The sequence below is a fragment of the Silene latifolia genome, chromosome 7, assembly GCF_048544455.1.
Source record: "Silene latifolia isolate original U9 population chromosome 7, ASM4854445v1, whole genome shotgun sequence".
Taxonomy (NCBI): Eukaryota; Viridiplantae; Streptophyta; class Magnoliopsida; order Caryophyllales; family Caryophyllaceae; genus Silene; species Silene latifolia.
The window spans coordinates 31,539,187-31,557,612 of NC_133532.1; the positions used below are offsets into that span (position 1 = coordinate 31,539,187).

The 18,426-nt window shown below is 31.9% G+C and overlaps 1 protein-coding gene across 2 annotated transcripts; it reads right to left on the reverse strand.

Annotated features, from left to right (window-relative positions):
* Positions 1–388: 388 nt before the first annotated feature.
* On the reverse strand, positions 389–9,681 carry LOC141592013 (protein IMPAIRED IN BABA-INDUCED STERILITY 1-like). Of its 2 annotated transcripts, none has more exons than XM_074412552.1 (8): positions 9,137–9,681; positions 6,589–6,873; positions 5,712–6,029; positions 3,492–3,719; positions 2,604–2,701; positions 2,044–2,158; positions 1,450–1,795; positions 389–670 (listed from the first exon to the last, which is right to left on the reverse strand). In XM_074412552.1, the coding sequence occupies exons 1-7, from the start codon at positions 9,545–9,547 to the stop codon at positions 1,457–1,459; spliced, it is 1,794 nt and encodes a 597-aa protein (XP_074268653.1). In that variant the 5' UTR covers positions 9,548–9,681; the 3' UTR covers positions 389–670; positions 1,450–1,456. The 2 variants fall into 2 exon arrangements, with proteins under 2 accessions (XP_074268653.1, XP_074268654.1); XM_074412553.1 differs by having other exon boundaries at positions 520–797.
* Positions 9,682–18,426: the final 8,745 nt, after the last annotated feature.

Below are 18,426 nucleotides of genomic sequence, written 5' to 3' on the forward strand. Positions count from 1 at the left end.
CTTGGCAATTCTTAGCCTAGAGACCAATAGGATAATAATAAATGAGTTGGATAAATACGTAACACCTAATATGTTAAGAGTATTTTGGTACATTTGAGAGATAAATCGAGACAATAAAAGAACTTGAATTGAAACAAGAAAATAAAAAATGTCTTAGCCCGATAATCAAAAGGGGGATCGGTTAGAGTGGTTACACATTTAAGTCTTCCTCTCTTATATATTGGTACTCACTTTATCTCTTCTCTCACGTCAAAAGGCTAAATACAATATATTTTACTGAAATGTTAAGACTCATTTCGGATCTTAAAATAGTAATAACCATAGTGCATAAGAAATATCAGCTAGTATATACTCCTATTTGTTATATTTTGAAGACTATACTGATAGACAGTTAAAGTCAAATCTTTGTCAACTATAAGATGATACACATTCTTGTAACATTTTTCATTTTTTTACCATAACGAGCATGGTAAAAACCAAAAAACAAAAACCTCACTAATCTGTAGAAAAAAAATCATATTGACAAAGCACTGTACAAACTTTCGCGATTAGAATCGTTGACACAAGAATGGTTTCTTTTCTTGTGTTTTTCAGGTTTGACATTAGACAATGCTAATTAACGTACGCACATATTCCTTAAAAATTCATATTAGTATTCAACCTTGCCTTCCTGCAAAAAAAAAAAAACAATCTATAATAAAACGATTACCATTATTTACACACAATTAAAAAAATGAGGACGTTATTTAGAAGGGCACATATACGGCAAGTGCATCATGCGCCTTTGTGAAAGTCATCTGCCAAACAAATAAGTGGGTTTGTCTTAGATAAAGCATGGGTAAAGCTTGAGATTGAATCGAAATTTGTACTCGATGGAACTCATGGAGGGCAGTAAGATGAAACTTGAATTCGCTTACTTATCTTTAAAATAGTTTGGCTCTGCTTAATAAATTACTTCTTCTCTATCTTTTTTTTTATCATATATAATTCATAAAACTAACCTATAATAATTAAAACTAATATATAAATGTAGTTAAAACTAAGCTAAAAGGACAAAAGAAGTTTCCAAAAGACGCTTTTCGAATTAAGCTAGCTATATTGTGTTAGTTCTAGCTCGGCTTGGAATGGGCCAGACTTAGCTCGAATTCGATATGTGGTATAACCTTAACCCAATTCGCATTATTGTCTAAAAGTGTGATTTTGGGAAATGAAGATGCTCTAGATGTGATAATTATTCTTAACTAATCTACATATACATGTATTATAAAGTTAGATATTTTTTGTTAAATTTTCATAACTAAGCATTATTAGAAGTACACTAAAGGTGAGGAATGGTGTAGTTTTAAAAACAAATTTGTCAATGACAAAGACGTTATAGTCCATCCACTTTGTCTTCTTCAAATGTACTCCAAATATACAAATCAAAAGTTAATTAAGTTAATTCCTTACCAAATCATTACTTTTGTTTCCTTGGAGATTGCAAATCCTCATCCTCCTCAAACTCCTCGGGTTGTGTATCCAACATTTTACTTGTGTGTAATACACTTGATGGGTCCATATAATTGTATTTAGATTCAAAACTACGTAATCTTTCATCCTTAAATCTTTTTCTATCAAGTGTTAAAGATGATGTCTTTCGTCCACCACCAAACAGCATGTCTCCTTGCGATGCGTTTGTTACGTAAGATACATCTGATTTCATGTCTATTGATATCTCATCATCCGCTTTTCTCGTTTGAGTAACCAAGGTGTTACTTCCATTTCTTCTTGCATATTTTTTGTTCACTTGAGGCTCCTATATGTTACAAAATCCATGATCATTAACCAAGTCAATAAGTTAAAAGGTGATTATAATACACAATATTCTTACCAATTTACCATGATAAATTTACTCATTACTGATATTATATTCCCGACAATGGCGAGATAATGGGAGATAATGATGATGAATGTTAGACAACTTTGAGCAAATAAGTTAGGGTGACGACGATAACTATGAGATTGACGTAGTAATTAAAACGAAAATAATCCAATAAAAGATACCTCAAGTCCGGGTCTTCCCAACATGCTAACACTGCTTGATTCTTGAAATGCTTTTCGAGCTCGTCTATGCATTCTGGATGATGAGGTAGACTCTTGTATTCTACCCGTCTTTGTCCTAAAATATAAGTATGTTTAACAAAATTAACTTTGGAAGGAATGTATGTTTAATCCTTAACACATACTCCATAACAATTACGAATGTTGTAAAATAAATTCTTATACGTAATGCAGTAATCTTCATAACATTAAGTCTCTCTTTAGATGCCAACATCCGTCTTAAGATGATAAAAAGGACAAGTATACTCCCGTTTGCATATGCAAGACGAACATATTTTTATTCCCAGGGATCTCATTTTTGTCGCATCTACCATACATGACCCATTTTAAGTTTAAGGTGTCACCTTAAAGAAGAATAAATTAGGCTTGAGCAAAATCGTATAACAAATTTAATTATAAGAAATGAAACCAATGTTTATTAGTACTAAACTAACTACAAACTACTCTATGTTAGATTTTTATGTTAAATATTGAGATAAAATAAAAAATAAAGATTAATTCACCTCCTCAAGTCCTCTCGTGATTTTGCATCAATTTCCTTGTTAGGCGGATATTTTGGCAAACTTGATGGATCGCATGCATAAGGCATTGTTGTAAAGTACTGTAAAAATTTAGAATCAAGTTAAGCTAAACTTTAGATTACTAGGTGACTAGCAAATATCGCATGTTATTACTAGGTGACTAGCAAATATCGCATACTCCCTCCGTCTCGGCCATTTTTTTATCTTTGGTTTTGACGCAAATACGAAGGAAAGGGAAGGGGACAATTTGTGGTGGTTGTTAGCTAATGGATGACAAGTGGATCATAATAGATGTGAACCTTCCTAATATAGAAAAATAATCAAATAAATGAGACATCCTAAAATGGAATAAGTAAACAAATGATCGGGATGAAAATAAATTGTGTAAAAATGGGTATATAAAATATAAAATAGTTTAACAATAAATGAACACGATTTACGATAAAATAGCCACATTTGTTAGAAAAACATGTATCAAATGAAAGGATCATTCTAATATAAGATAAAAAAAAAGATTACAAAATAGTAATAATTTCTCCATAATTATTGAGAGACGATCTTTCACAAGACTGTTTATCATTAGTTATGACTATTTTTTGTTTTAATACAACATTTGATATCATTGGTGATTACTTTATGATTTTGTGCACTCTATTGAATTATTTCGCCCCTTATTACTATAAATCTCGTCTATTAAAGGTAAACGGGTACGCTTTGAGGTAATAATAGGCTAATAACCACATCTAAGTTACAATAAATTATAATGAAATCACGACAACCATTTTTGAGATCTATATAAACATGATACTTGAGATAAAGTCTAAAACAACGCAATGAAATACTCCGTATATGAAAACAATATATGCTTACAGTAGAATTTAGTGTAGACGCAGCAGTTCCACGATTTTGTGGCTCGACGGATAGAAGAGTCTCTAACATTATAACTGTATGTTCGGGTAAACTCTTACACCTTTCGCGCAATGAACTTTCATAAGGAGCTTGTGGTTTGAACATTGTGGCATGTGGGAGTTTTGATTTTTCCCAAAACTCTTCTGGTGGTGAACCACATAACTTGAAGATCTTGTGTAATTGCTCAACCTATAATTTTTGTATTATAAACGAAATTATTTTAAGTATAACGATATGATCCATAATATTTTTTTTCTTTATTTGATCATTCATAACCAATTTAAGAAACATATTGGTTAAGAAAAAAATTAAGATTATCACTTTCTAAAAAACTACTTCAATTCTATTTGACAAGACAAACAATCTAGCTTAGTTGAGAAAAATATTGTTTGACCAAAGTATCTTATTTGACTAAAATACGTTATACAACCAAAATTTCTATTATCTTTTACTGTATAAAGATTTGATAAGTAGTTGAAATATTGATTTTAGCTAATTAAAAGAATAACATTACGTAAGATAGCTTGTGAGAAAATAGGTAACCTCTTTTTTATTTATTTTTTGTTTTTACTCTTGTGATCAAGTATATTAATTGTGGAGTTTAAATTGGTTTTATCTTATGTATGAGATTAATATAAAATCAATTTTGTATCTATAAACCACATACCACCTTCCATTTTTTTTGCATTTCTTCTCATTTCCTTTTTGAAGGTCAAAGTGGCCATAAATAAGTCAAAAAAATAATAATTGTTACTAAATAATTTGAGATATTTACATTTATCATCCAAAAAAATATCTTCAACAAAAAAAAAGTTATATATACATGTCAAAATTTTTGGTCAAAGTATCGTCTTGGAGGCTGTGTAAAAGCAAATATGAACAAATGAAAAAATGGGAAGGAGCACTTATTTTGATAATATATTCGAATTTTTTATTTATATATTTTTTATTCGGCTTAATCATGGCATATTAATTATTTATCTCTACTTTGTAAGATATTCTGGTAACCCCGCAAAACAGATATTAAAAATACTTTTCATTGTAACTCATTACCGACAATACTAACAACTAAACCTGGCAAATGGGACGGGTGAGTCGCATCCCGAGTCGGGTCATATAGGTCGAGTCATATAGGCCAGGGATCGTGTTACGGGTAAAAAAAATTAAGTGTCTTTTATTTTTCTATTTTTAAGGCGGAAAAACATACTTCTCAAACTTACATCATATTTACTATTAATAATAAAATTATATTCGTTATTTATCGTACTTATAATAAAGCAAATGGGAAGAAAATTAAAAATTGGAGGTAGTATATAAACTTGATTTTTAAATTAATTTTTAAAATTAAAATATTAATATAGTTATTATAAATAATATTCTTGGTTTATCTTTGACACAATGGCTCGAGTCGGGTTTCAACCCTAAGATAACGGGTTATTTCATATTCTAGTCAATCAGGTCGCGAGTGCAGAGGGTTTTTGACCCTCAAAATCGGGTGAGTCAGGCTTACAAGTCACACCAAGTTTTGCCACGACAACAACAATTATAACTATAAAAATTATTATTAATAAAATCATGTCTTTTTATATTGTTTTACTATAAACCAATTGCTTTTTCAGCTAATTTGCAAATATTTTTTAGTATAATCAGCACCATAACATTAATAATTTTCTGCTACCTTTTCAGCTTATTTTCATATATTGAACAAAAAATTACACAAAGCTACCAATTATAATTAGTGACGTATTCTAGCGAGTGGAGTCGCAACGCAAACTCAAGAACCATAAGTATATATTTGTGGAATTTATCAAAGTTACTAAAACTTTATCCTACGTGTACGTTCTTGAGATCATACAAACTCCCTCGAATATTTCAAAATTATAGCAATGATAAACTTAGTTTTGTAAACTCTCCCGCATGTCCTCTAGTAAAGGGCTAGTTGGTCTATCAATTTGTATTATTGGATAACAGGTAAATTTGTCTTTTTTTCCACATAAAAGTAAGTAATAAGGAGATTCACATTACATAGATAACATAGTTTTGAATCAGAAATTATAGATAACATAGTTTTGAATCAGAAATTGAATAAGCTTTCATCACTAACCATTATATCATATTTTAAAATTGTGTCATTCCATATAAAGCTTTTAAATACCGGAAAAGAAAAAAAAATATAATTACCTCAGTTTTTCCCTTAAGGATAGGTTTTCCAATAAGCAATTCCGCAAACACACAACCAACACTCCACATATCCACATATGCACCGTAGTTAGTGGACCCTAATAAAAGTTCAGGTGGTCGATACCATAATGTCACAACACGACTTGTAAGTGGTTGCTTGTATCTTGTACTTATAAAATTTGCCAAACCAAAATCCGCCAACTTTAATACCCCCTCGTTATTCAGTAGAATATTTGAAGTCTTAATATCTCGATGCATTACTCCCCGTTGATGACAATAGTCTAATGCATATAGTATTTGTTGCATAAAACATTTTATCTGCACAGATTAGCTATATAATATTAGTACTCAATATAATCCCGTATTAGTTACTTTTGCTATCACTACAACAATGATATTGAAATGAATTGTTACAATGAATCTTATCTACTTTATAAATCTCTTAAGATTACCAAGGGTCTACAATAACATTTAAAAAGGTATCCGCATCATGTATAGATATATGATTAAGATTAACATTTTTATAATTCTTAGATCAATCCTGACACCGTAACATTTAATACCATTGTTGTAATTGTCAAGCGAACATGCACGTTGGATCTTTAAACACAATTAAATCGCGACTTTTTCTTTGTTTATTTTTAATGTAAACAAAGTGGCATGTCGGGTGATAATGAGTTGATTCAAGATAGACTGAGCTTTTCTTTTTTGCCGATGACTTTTAAAATATATCTGGATATGAATCCCCCATTGTCAAATGAGTTCGACTTAAATCCATAATCTTTGTCGATTATGGCTGATTAAAATTTTTAATGGGAGGTGTCGGAATAATATTTATAGAACATGATGCAATATAACATGGGGAAGAAAACTAGACCTGAGCCTCGGTGAAGGTGACTTGAGGACAAGAGAGCAAGCCAGCAAGGTCATGTTCCATATAATCAAAGACCAAGTAAATACTACATGATACTCTCGAAGCTATCAAACCATGAAGCTTCATTACATTAGGATGGTCAAGTTTGCGCAGAATTGTTATTTCCCGGGCCATAAATCTAACACTTTCTGGGTGATAATTGTCAAATCTCACCTTCTTCAATGCTACAATTCTCCCTGTTCCATATTCCTTGGCTCGAAACACACTACTATATGTACCTTGTCCAATCTAAGAAGAAGGAAATTTGTGATTGACTTTCTTAGTATAGAAAAAATTAATTAATAATACTCTTACTTTTTTTACTTTTATTTATTTTTGCTAGTGATAAAATTGTTAGGTTCATCCAATAATATATTATGAACATAGTGTATTCATCAACACAATATCTAAAATAATATGTTTGTTGATAAGCGACATCATTCCCTAATCAAAGTCCTGATCGAACACATTGTTAGCAAAGTACATGCGTAATTTAAGGATTAATATTACTTAAAGGTACATGTTAACTGAAAACGTAATATTTTATCGATATAAAGGTTTGTATATAAGACTATTAGAAATTCATAATTGTTCATATCACATACTTCATTTTCAATTTGAAATGAATATCCATATAGTCTATCTTGAAATCTAATAAGTCTTCTTTAAGTTGGAAGGTACCTGTCTTAACTGTGAGACGGGTCAAGTAAATATCATATTGTATTATAGGGTAAAGTAGACACATGCTTAATCTATTTGCAGGCTGCAAAAGAGAAGTGTAGGGTAAAAGAGGATATGACTAGATAGTACAATGAGTGGACATATAATATTAAATAAATGAAGATTTATTACTTCCAGCAACTATTTATTGCATTTTTAGCATAAAAACACCATCTTTAATTAAATAAAAACTTATTACTTCCATTCTCTTTATTTTTTTCATTTCCTCCATGCCTAGACACCAAAAAACAAAATCATATTTTATAATTCATTTTCAGTTCTTTTGTCCATTAAATTTTAGTAGGTGTACTTATCACAATATTTTAGTATGTGTAATTTAGTGACCTAATATAATATTAGTGAGTTGAAATAGTTACTTATATTCTTCAAATGGTAACATATTATAAATTTGTTATACAAGTTTCAAATGTTAATATATGACTAGTTTAAAGCCAATTCTTTAGGGGTTTCTACAATTTGTTTGCATGTAGCAAATAAGAACATATTGCACAATTAAGAGAAGAAATTGTGAAATTTAGTATCTTATAACATAGAAACATTAAATTCAGATATACTACTGAATATAGCTTATCTTAAATGACAACATATTGAATAAGTCTATGAACATGTTTTAATATGTAATATGTTCCCATATTACAGATGTTTGTTTACTTTAGTAACTGAATGTAAGTTATCTGATTGATAAATAATTTACTTAACATTTTATAATGTGTAATATGTTAGTATTACGCAACTATATGTTTTTACGCTTTTACAAAATATAACAGTTTTTAAATTGGTAACATATAACACAATGAAGTTAACATCTTGTAAAGTATTTTACCCGCCATCCAATATTTAATTTTTAAATCATTAAAAGGGTGAATGAAAGTTGTGATAATAATGAAAATGGATAATGATAAAATATGATAAACAATAGAAAGAGCAATAAGAAAAGGTGGGGTGATACATTGGTTTTTTTCTAATGCAAACACATTAATGCCCATGTTAAAAGCAAATAATAAAACTATTAAATAATGAGTAGATTGTACCCTACCAAATGCCGCATCACACCCCCCACATGCTACATAGTACATAACCCGCCCATTTACACACAAAATGGTACATATACCGAAACTAAAATTTGAACTCAAGCAAAAAATTTATAATAGATATATATCTATTAAATCGGCCACAAATTTTACTATTGAAAAAGGGGAAATATAAATTGATATATTTTTTTATTATAAACTTTCAGATGAAAGACGTCATTTAGAAAAAAAATCAATTAGTATATCACAAAAAGTTAACGTAAGAAGAAAATATTTTTCATAAATTATTATTTTTGAATACTAGTTTTAGGACCAATTTTAGAATAGTAGTTATTACTTTGTCCAATTTACAGATATATTTTAGGATAATATTTTTAAAAAAGCATGGATGATTACATAATAAATTTTAGGATAATAGTTGTTACATTGTCCAATATAGAGATTATATTATACCACAAAATATTTAAATAGTCATTGTCTTTTATTCATATAATATATCACAATAATCATTGACATTTGAGTATAAAGGTTCAAATTATTTATTATACATTTCATGTTAAATTCCTTTTCATTGTTAGCAAAACTGATATATTACACTCTATAATATATAAATATGTTTTTTTAATATCAACATGTAATATGGCTTACTCGTGAATTTCACAGGTTTGAGACTAATTTTAGGTAAAGGTAAACAAATGATTAGGACGACATGGGGAGTATATGGTTAATAGGAAGCGGACCTTTTCTAATTTTTCAAATCCTTGTGCTTGAAGTGGGACCCACCCATGAATTGCTTCACCGGCAACAGCAGTGAGCCAACTAGGCCATCCTGCCGCAGCTTGCTCAGCAATGACCTGGCCCTTAACGGACCCAAACCTTAAACTCAATGAAAAATTTGAAGATGAACTTTTGCTCTTTGATGACTTTATTCCTATTGTTTCGTTTTCTCTTTCTTCATCTTCTTTTTCTTCAAATGACAAAACTACTTTAGCGTCTTCCTTAACAACATCCTCATAATTGTGAGATTCGTGAAATTCATCTAATGTACTTGTTTCACGACGTTCACTTGTTGACCTTTTAACCCGAATTTCCCCCTTATAATCGCGACAAGGCGAAGACTCTTCTGCCTGCTTTGAACAAATGCAACCCATTTATTAGCAACAATGCATACCCAAATCAATCCACCTTGATAATTGAAATAAATGGGTTGATGTAAATGGGGGAAATTGGAAAGGCCAAGGATTTGAATATTTTCTCAAATTTCTTTCTGTTTTTTCTCCTTCCAAATAATGACTTTCTCCAATACTTTAGCTCTCATATGAGAGAAATTCGGAGACAAAACAATTTTGTTCACCCAACAAAAATTTGCTTATTTAGGAATGATACATGTCAATTGTTCTAGCTTTATTTGTCTAGTAGTATTTATTTATCTCAGTTTCTATCATTTCTCAATGTCTTATTCTGATTACAAAATACATGAAACTAAAATAAATACTTTTCTATTTTTAAATACTAACATAATTCATATATATCATGTTCGTTTAGGAAAAAAGTATGAAAATAGGAAAAAAAAAATCAAGAATTTTCTTATTCATAGCTTAAAGACTTTTCCTATAATAATGTAAATATTTTGGTCTATACTTGTGATTTTCCTAAATTTAAATATCGCTTTTAAATTTCACTAAGTAGTTCCTAAACTTTATATCATCATAATAATGTAAGCTTAGAATTATATCGATAAAATTCAAACGTGTAGATTTATGACTGTAATTATGTTTGTTTTATACTTAAGTTGGAAGTCAATCTTGTGATAACCATATAAGACCATAGTTGAAAAAAGTATTTTCATCATCTTAGTTCATTTCAGCATTTTCTTCTTACTTACTTATCCATCTCAACGTTCTACTCATCATCAAACATTAACCAAAAATCCTCTACATTGTAAAAATATTTTTCTAAATTCTTCATTTCAAAATATTTTCTCTATAATCTCTACTCTAAAATATACATTACTTGGATAATTGGCACCTACAACTTTTGTTAACCACTACAACAGGTTAACCTTTTGAGTTGATTCTAAGTCGAGTAATAATAAAAAAAAATTAGTAGAAAATTGACGTGGGGAAGTTTAAGACTGGAAAACTACAAATAATTAGACCTGACAAAAATCAGGTCATGTCGAGTTCGTATTCATGTCAACTTTAAACAGGTCATCACGTCCCTAAACCTAACCCGACCCAATCACATAAATGATCATTTTGTCTCAACCCTAACCCAACCCATATAACGTTTCTATATCCCAAACCCGACTTGTTTAACTAATTTATTTTTTAGCGAGTCATTTTTAACCCACTTAACCCGTTTAACCCAACAAACTAATAAAATAAGTTAAGCTTTATATGTAATGCCCGCCCCATTAGGGACCCGTTGACTAGCTGTTGACTGACCTTGGACACATGTTAGACCCTTAGAATCTTTCGCACAAGCGACCTTGTGTTATAGTAACCTTTGGGAGGTGGGAACTCGATCTAGTGTAGGATACTCGGTCGAGTAGTCTAGTGACTCGATCGAGTAGAGGCCACTCGATCGAGTAAGTTCCATACTTGATCGTGTATGGCGAGTTTAGCGTAAATATATAAGCCGTGAGTCGTAAACCCAAATCAGTTTTCATTTCTTTTTTCCCTAAACCTAATCGATGATATACCTTCTCCCTCACCAACCATCAACCTTTTGAGATTCTCTACACTTGGAGACACCATGGGGATGGAGACTTGAGTCGGGTAGCGTTCTTGTCGCCGGAATGTCGAGCATAGGTATGTCATCATCATCATACTTAGGTTTCGTTGTGGTTATGGTTGTTAGTAATAGGGTTTTCCCTACTGATTGCGATAGGTGTTGATGGAGGTTGTCTTATCTTCGTATGGATGTATGCGGTGTTGCTGCTAATTGCTAAAGGTAGGTTTTCCTACTCAGTACTCTTGATTGATCATTTTTGTGTGATGTGTAGCATCGTTGATTGTCTGATAGTATCATTGTGTTTGTGTGCGGAGTGCGTCCCTAGCTGAGTGGAGTCATCATCGGGAATGGATTCACGCCTTAGATTCGCCCCTTGTGGTTCCCTTCACAAGGGGGATGTGCACATTAATGGACATGAGTTATTCGCTCTATGGTTTTGAGCGGGGCGTGGGTGGTAAGGCTGAGGTCTCCACTGGTGGTATAGAATATCTGTTGCAATGGATATTCTGGCAGGACTTTACCTTCGGGTTAGTCAGATGATTGATGGTTGACTGGAGTTGAAGATGGGTGTGTGTGTTGTACTTTATGTTTTGTTGTGTTGTTCTTCATTTACTGACCTTGTGTGGTTTTGTTTATCTTTCTTCTTGTTATGTGTCTGCCGTGTTCCATTATAGTGAGCAGTCAGTCTTAGCAGGTGTTGATTTGTGAAGCTTGTCTGGGTGCGTTGGAGGGACGAGTCTTTCACCGAGTCTTGACATTGGATTAGTCTCACTACTACAGATATAGGGTATAACAACGGTTAAAGACCGTTGTTATATAAAAAAGTCGACGTTGTTAAAGCGTCTGTTGTTAAAGGTTTTAACAACGGTTGGTTTTTTAAGAAACCCGTTGTGAAAACTATTAACAATGGTTAAAAACCGTTGTCGTTACGAGACATTCGTTGTGGAAAGTGTGACTAATTTTTGGTGGGAAAGTTATAACAACGGTTACAATAGAAAAAACCGTTGTTATAACTAAAGACAACGGGTTTTTTTTAAATAACCGTTGTTATTGTTTAAAAAAAAAATAAAAAAAATAAAAATACAAAGCATTACTGCCAAAATCCCTCCTGCATCAATTAATTATATATTACTAGATGCATGCATTATTACTGCCAAAATCCCTGCATGAAAGGACACAATATATGGAATGCGAAGGGTTATAAGATTCGAAGCAGGGATATGGCACAACTTCCTAAACAAAATTCGTATTAATTTAAGAATCAAACCCTAAACATATTAATTAAAAAACAACTCAAACGACACATTCCTAATTATAAATTCATTCCACTATCTCAATAACCAATCCATTATATCACTATCTCCACCCTAAACTCCAAACCCTAAATCTTTAAAACCTAATAAACTTCAAACTTCCTTCAATAATGAATGATACCATTCATTTAACATGCATTATGACCGAGTACAACAAAAGTTTCATACGTCGCTTGCAGGAAATCAAGAGGAAGTACAGGCTCTTCCTTGAGAATGCTCGGATCGCACTAAAGGACACAAAAAAAAGGCTTGTTAGAGCCGCAGATAATGCAGCTGTATGAAGATATTGCATCTGCGGAACGAAACCTCCAAATAGCAAAGTAGGAGAGGATGAATATCATAGAAGAGAATGCATCGCTATATGAACATCTAAGAATTGTATTTTTAGCAATGCATTAAGTTTATGTATATATATCAATTAATTAAGTTTATGTATGTTAAATGTGGATTTGTTTTACTATTCTCTCCATCATCTTCTTTGTTTTATTTTATTTAATTTGTTTTACTAATAAACGCAGAAAAACTATAGAATAATAATTAGAGAAAGAACAATGACGGAGAAAAACACATGCAAATAAAATAATTAGAGAAAGAACAATAACGACGGAGATGACAAAACCTAAAACATAAAATGATAGATATATACCTGATAATTAGAGAAAGAAAGAGACGATGACAACAACAGTGACGGAGATGATAAAGCGACGATGAGAAAGAGACGATGAGAAAGAGTGTGGTTGTGTGTTTGTGTTTGTGGCTATAGCTGATCTGTGTTTGTGTGGTATATATTGTGGTATTTGCTTAAAAGTATTGACAACGGTTATTACACATAAACCCGTTGTCATTAGATAATATATTAACAACGGTTCCTTTGACAACCGTTGTTAAAAAGTATTAACAACGGGTTCTAATATAGCCGTTGTAATTACTTTTCACTAATTTTGAGCCAAATTATTAACAACGGTTATAATGTGTTACAAAGTAAACTGTTGTTATTATTTTTTATATTAACAACGGTTGTGCAAGTTTGGCCCGTTGTTAAAACCAATAACAACGGTTAACAACACATAACCATTGTAATTAAGTTTAGTAAAATTTCGCGCCATCCATTCTACAACGTCTTATGGTAATTTTCCTGAATAAACGTTGTTAAAGGACCGTTATGGTTGCCTGGATTTGTAGTAGTGGATCTCATCTTAGTTGATAGTTGTTTGTTTATCAGTTGTATCTTTCTTTTGTTGGGTTAAAACTTGTAATAAACTTTAAATAGTTCTTTTATGGACGTTATGATATACTATTCCTCGGGCAACCGAGATGGTAATGCTTGTATCTGCTAGGGAAGGTCTTGTTAAGGGTCGGTAGATAGGGGTGTTACATTAAACCCTGTTGTTCAAAAAATGATGAATGAAAATGCTTATTTTTAAGTTTTTTTGGTTGAATTATTGATTAAATCCAACTATATTATGAAATTTTTAAATAAATAAGGTTATACGTGTCAGGTTCGTGTCAAAGGAGTTCAACCCTAACCCGACCCATTTATGTTTCATGTCGTGTCCGTGTCAACCCAGCTACTTAAATGGGTCACAACGCCTTAACCTGAACCCGCTAATTCGTGGGGTTTGTATTATGTTTTCGAATCGTGTCAATAATTACCACCTTTACAAATAATGTTACGCTAAAGCGTGATTTTTAAATTTACAAATGAGTTTTTTGTTATTTACCACCTATTGAGTCCTAAAGTTTACATATTACCACCTATTGAGTTTATATTTACAAATAACCACCTACTTTTGATGGAAACTCTCCCAAATCACACCTATTTTGCATTATGTTGACATGTTTTCTTAATTATCGTCTCACTTACGTTTTATCGACTCTTAATTATTTACAATGACTAAACTACCCCCTCATTTATTATACACATATTTCTTAATTATTCACCCGTCATCTTTATGTTCATAAACCCATTTACTATTTTTCAACTCAATTATCTTTAATTGAGTAAAAAACTCTTTTTTTGTATGTTCTTCTTCATCAATCAACAACAATCACTATCTCCATTAGACTTCTGGCCAATTGTTTATCACATTAGAACTTCCCGGGAGACAGAAATCAGTGTTCATCTCAATCAATCGATAAGAGTCATCATGTTAATTGTCAATTAATTCAAAGTTGAGGTAATTTCTTACGCAATTCGTTCTACAATCGTGTTTGTCTTAACTAATACTGAACTAATTTGATTAAAATTTCGATTTTTCCCAATTTTTAAACGTTAACCCTAAATTTGCATTTTTGAAACCGTAATTAGTCGAATGTGTGATTGGTACCAGAATTGATTAAAACCCCTAAATTTCACCAATTTTTAAATGTTAACCCTAAATTTGCTTAATACTTACAAACTCATGGGAATTTATACAAAACATGTTTTTATTTTGCTGTGATTGGTACTAAAATATCGAATGGACAAGGGAAGGTTGATAAAGAAAAAATGTGACAGCCACATGTTGTCCTGAACTTGGGGATAACCTATTTGTTGTAACCCTAATTTTTCTTAATTTTTCTCAATTCACCTGCATTGTCTAATCACCTATTGTAGGATGTCAGATATTATCATGGGGGTAAACCTTGAGGATAACCAGAGAAAACAAGGTTCAGTTAGGAGAACCCCTAGATTAGCTAGAAACCCTTTTTTGTCACATGTGGCTAGAGTGGAGAACTGGCAATTAAGGACAAAGTTGTCAACAGTCTACGACAAAAAAAATTCCACAATTATTGTTGAAGAGTGGAATGATGTAGGGGACTTACTACAACCAGGGAATGGACTTTGAACCATTTATTGATGAAGAGGGATATGATGAAGGGGGCAAGTAGTACTGGAGTGAGGACAATAATTTTAACCAATTTGATATAGGTGACACCAAAGTTGGTGGGGATTTAGTGGAAAAGGAAGAGTTGTTTGATAATGGCCTGATGAAAATCTTTTTGATGTTGTTAATAAAAATCTGAATTAGTCTTGTCTAAGGGCTGGGAAGTCAAAGTTGTTTAACGTAGATGATTTGGATGTAAGAATTGGTGAGGAACTTGATCTTAACTCAGATGATGAGGACAGGAGTCTGGCTGATTTAGGGGACCACGGTGACTCAAATGATACTTTTGACCCTTCAGTTGACTTTAAGAAACCAATTGTTCTTAAGAAGGGATTAAAATTCCCTTCTATTGAGGTGTATAAGACAACAGTGAGGCAACATGCTATTGAAAATGGATATGAGTCATATTTCTTTCACAATGACAGTGCTAGAGTAACTATTTCCTGTAGATATAGATGTGAATGTCCTTGAAATGCTAAAAGGTTAAGGTTGCCTAGGTGCACTTGTATGGCCAAGAGAAAGTGTGAGTATAGGCTGTATGCTACTAGATTGGATGATGGTGTAACACTCCAAGAGATTATGAGGAAATTTGTCCTACATCGGGAAAATATGGAGCTTGTGATATGTTTATAAGGGCTTCCATCCACCATTTAGTAACAAGGCCTTGTACTTTTAGGCTTAAGTGAGGACAAGTAATGGGATCAAAAGTGCACACCCATGTTACTGGAGTTGTATTACGACGGTGTTGGATTGGGTTGTTATAGATGGCCTCACATTTCAAATTACATCATTGAAGTTGGAGCATATTTGTGCATTCACAACAAAGAATATGATGGTGACTTCAGAGTATATTGCTGAAAAATACCATGAGACTTGGAGAAGTGACCCACATTGGAGTTTGAATGGCGTTCGAAGCATTTTCCCTCCTTGGGGTTGATGACTGTCATCTGAAGGGTCATTACCCTAGGTTGTGTTTAGTGTCTATGTTAATGGATGGTAATAATAATATATTTCCAGTTGCATGGGGCGTTGTTGAATGGTTTTTGGATTTGCTAGTCAGAGACATTGGCTCAGATGAAGGGGGTGGCCTAACTTTTATGTTTGATAGACAAAACGGGTTGCTTGAAGCTATGAATGTGGTCGTACCTAAAGCAGAGATTAGATTCTGTGTTAGGCACATATGGGCCAACTTCATGCTACAATTTGTTGGCATTGGCAACAAAGAGAACTTCTGGAAGGCTGCTTGGGCAACAAAAGAGGTAGGGACCTCTGAACTTTGCTATTGAGTTTCTGAAGTTTGATCTTTATTTTGTAACTGACCTTCATACTAACACTCTTCTATACTACTGAACAGGCTGAGTTCAACTTTGAAATGACAGGAATCAAGTATCTTTCTAAGGGAGCTTACAATTACCTTAATAGTATACCACCAAGGCATAGAAGCAGACATGCTTTCTTAACCAACTGTAAAAGTAGCATTGTTGAACCATATAGAATATATGTTTATATTTTGATGATGTCAAGAGTGCTTTATATTTTATATACTCGTTGCACGTAATTGTTTGTTTAGTTTCTTCATATTAGACTTACTATTTGTCAAGCTTAGAAAATTGTGATGAACGTATACAAGACTATATTATGATTAAGCCCTCAATTACGGATCAAGATTGTAGAAGAATTATTCAAGCATTATGAGAAGACGAAGCTCGTCTAAAGATTAATCAAGCTTGGATAATGAAGTAGCCTATGCTCGAAGATCTCCTAAGAAGATTAGAATAGTATAGGTGATTATCTCATAGTGGTAACATAAGAATGAATGACTTATACTGGTAAAGTTATAGCTTGACAGCTATAACATTACTTGTGAAAGAGCCAATGTTATAGCTCTTCTACTATAACATTGAGATGCTGAGTTTATACTACACGACTTAAAATGTTTTCAAAATTATTTTTGAAAAATGTTTTTGTTTCTTTTAAATGTTCTAGCAAAAGTATTTATTAAAGAAGCCCATATTAATATGGAGTATGGTTTTATTTTAAACTTATAATTAGTAATCATGTTGGATCAACTTATGAGTTGAGCCATATTACTAATTAGGTTTTTAACATGGAAAACTCTTAAACCCCAAATTCTAACCTAATATCAAATCTAGGGTTTCCAAGGACCACGAGGCATATGTGCCGTGTTATCTTGTGTAGCCTTAAGGAATAAAAGATTGTTACTGTAAAGATTTTATTCTCTAGAATTATCTTAACATATCTTTTATATTTAACTTAATATGGTTATTTTTGATAAGGATATTTTTGTTATGGAAAATCTTATCATATCTTAAGATTTATGAAAAAGATTATAGAAGAATAATTTATATTTTATCTTTTAGAATATTCTCTATTATCTCTTAGGGTTTTAAGGAAAGAAATAATATAAGATATGATTTGTTTACATATTCATATTTCGGCTATTATTCAGACAAACCGTGAGCCATGCTCTTTCCTCTCCTATAAATACTTTGCTTTTGCAACATTTAAAAGTAAGATCTTTAAGCATAAAATTGATTTTATTTTTAAGAGCAAAAACCGTGTGTTTCAAAACAAGAAAACCGTTTTGCTATTTTCGAAAAGGTCGTGTGTTTATAAACTTGTGCATTCGTTCTTTAGTTATCGTTATAATATAATAGTGCTCAATCGATTTCTTACTCGTTCATTAACGTGAACTTCTAGTAGAATCATTAAGTGCTTTCTTATTAGCGTAAGTTAGTCACTCGAGTATTTAACGGTACTCACTTGAGTTACAACTAGGGTTAGTTGTACGAGTTGGGTTAGTAAATTTGTAATCCGTAGAAAGGTACTAAATTCATTAATCGAGAATAGTGGACGTAGGTTTCGATTTGTGAAACTGAACCACTTCAAAAACTGTGCGTCTCTCTCTTTCATTCGTTTGTTTATTACGTTCTTATTCGTTAATTAGTTAATTAGTTAAAGTTTAATCAATAAACTTTAAATAATTAATTATACATATACAATCGAAAAAAGTAGGCAAAGTTTTTAATCCTCAATTCACCCCCCTCCCGCTTGAGTATTTCGGATCGATAGACTATTCAATTGGTATCAGAG

Excerpts from the sequence above, each read along its gene's own strand:
- LOC141592013 (XM_074412552.1), bottom strand. The coding sequence starts at position 9,547 with ATGGGTTGCATTTGTTCAAAGCAGGCAGAAGAGTCTTCGCCTTGTCGC. Across the intron at positions 2,702-3,491 it reads CGTCTACACTAAATTCTACT|TACTTTACAACAATGCCTTA; the intron begins GTAAGCATATAT and ends AAATTTTTACAG. Across the intron at positions 2,159-2,603 it reads TCACGAGAGGACTTGAGGAG|GACAAAGACGGGTAGAATAC; the intron begins GTGAATTAATCT and ends CTTATATTTTAG.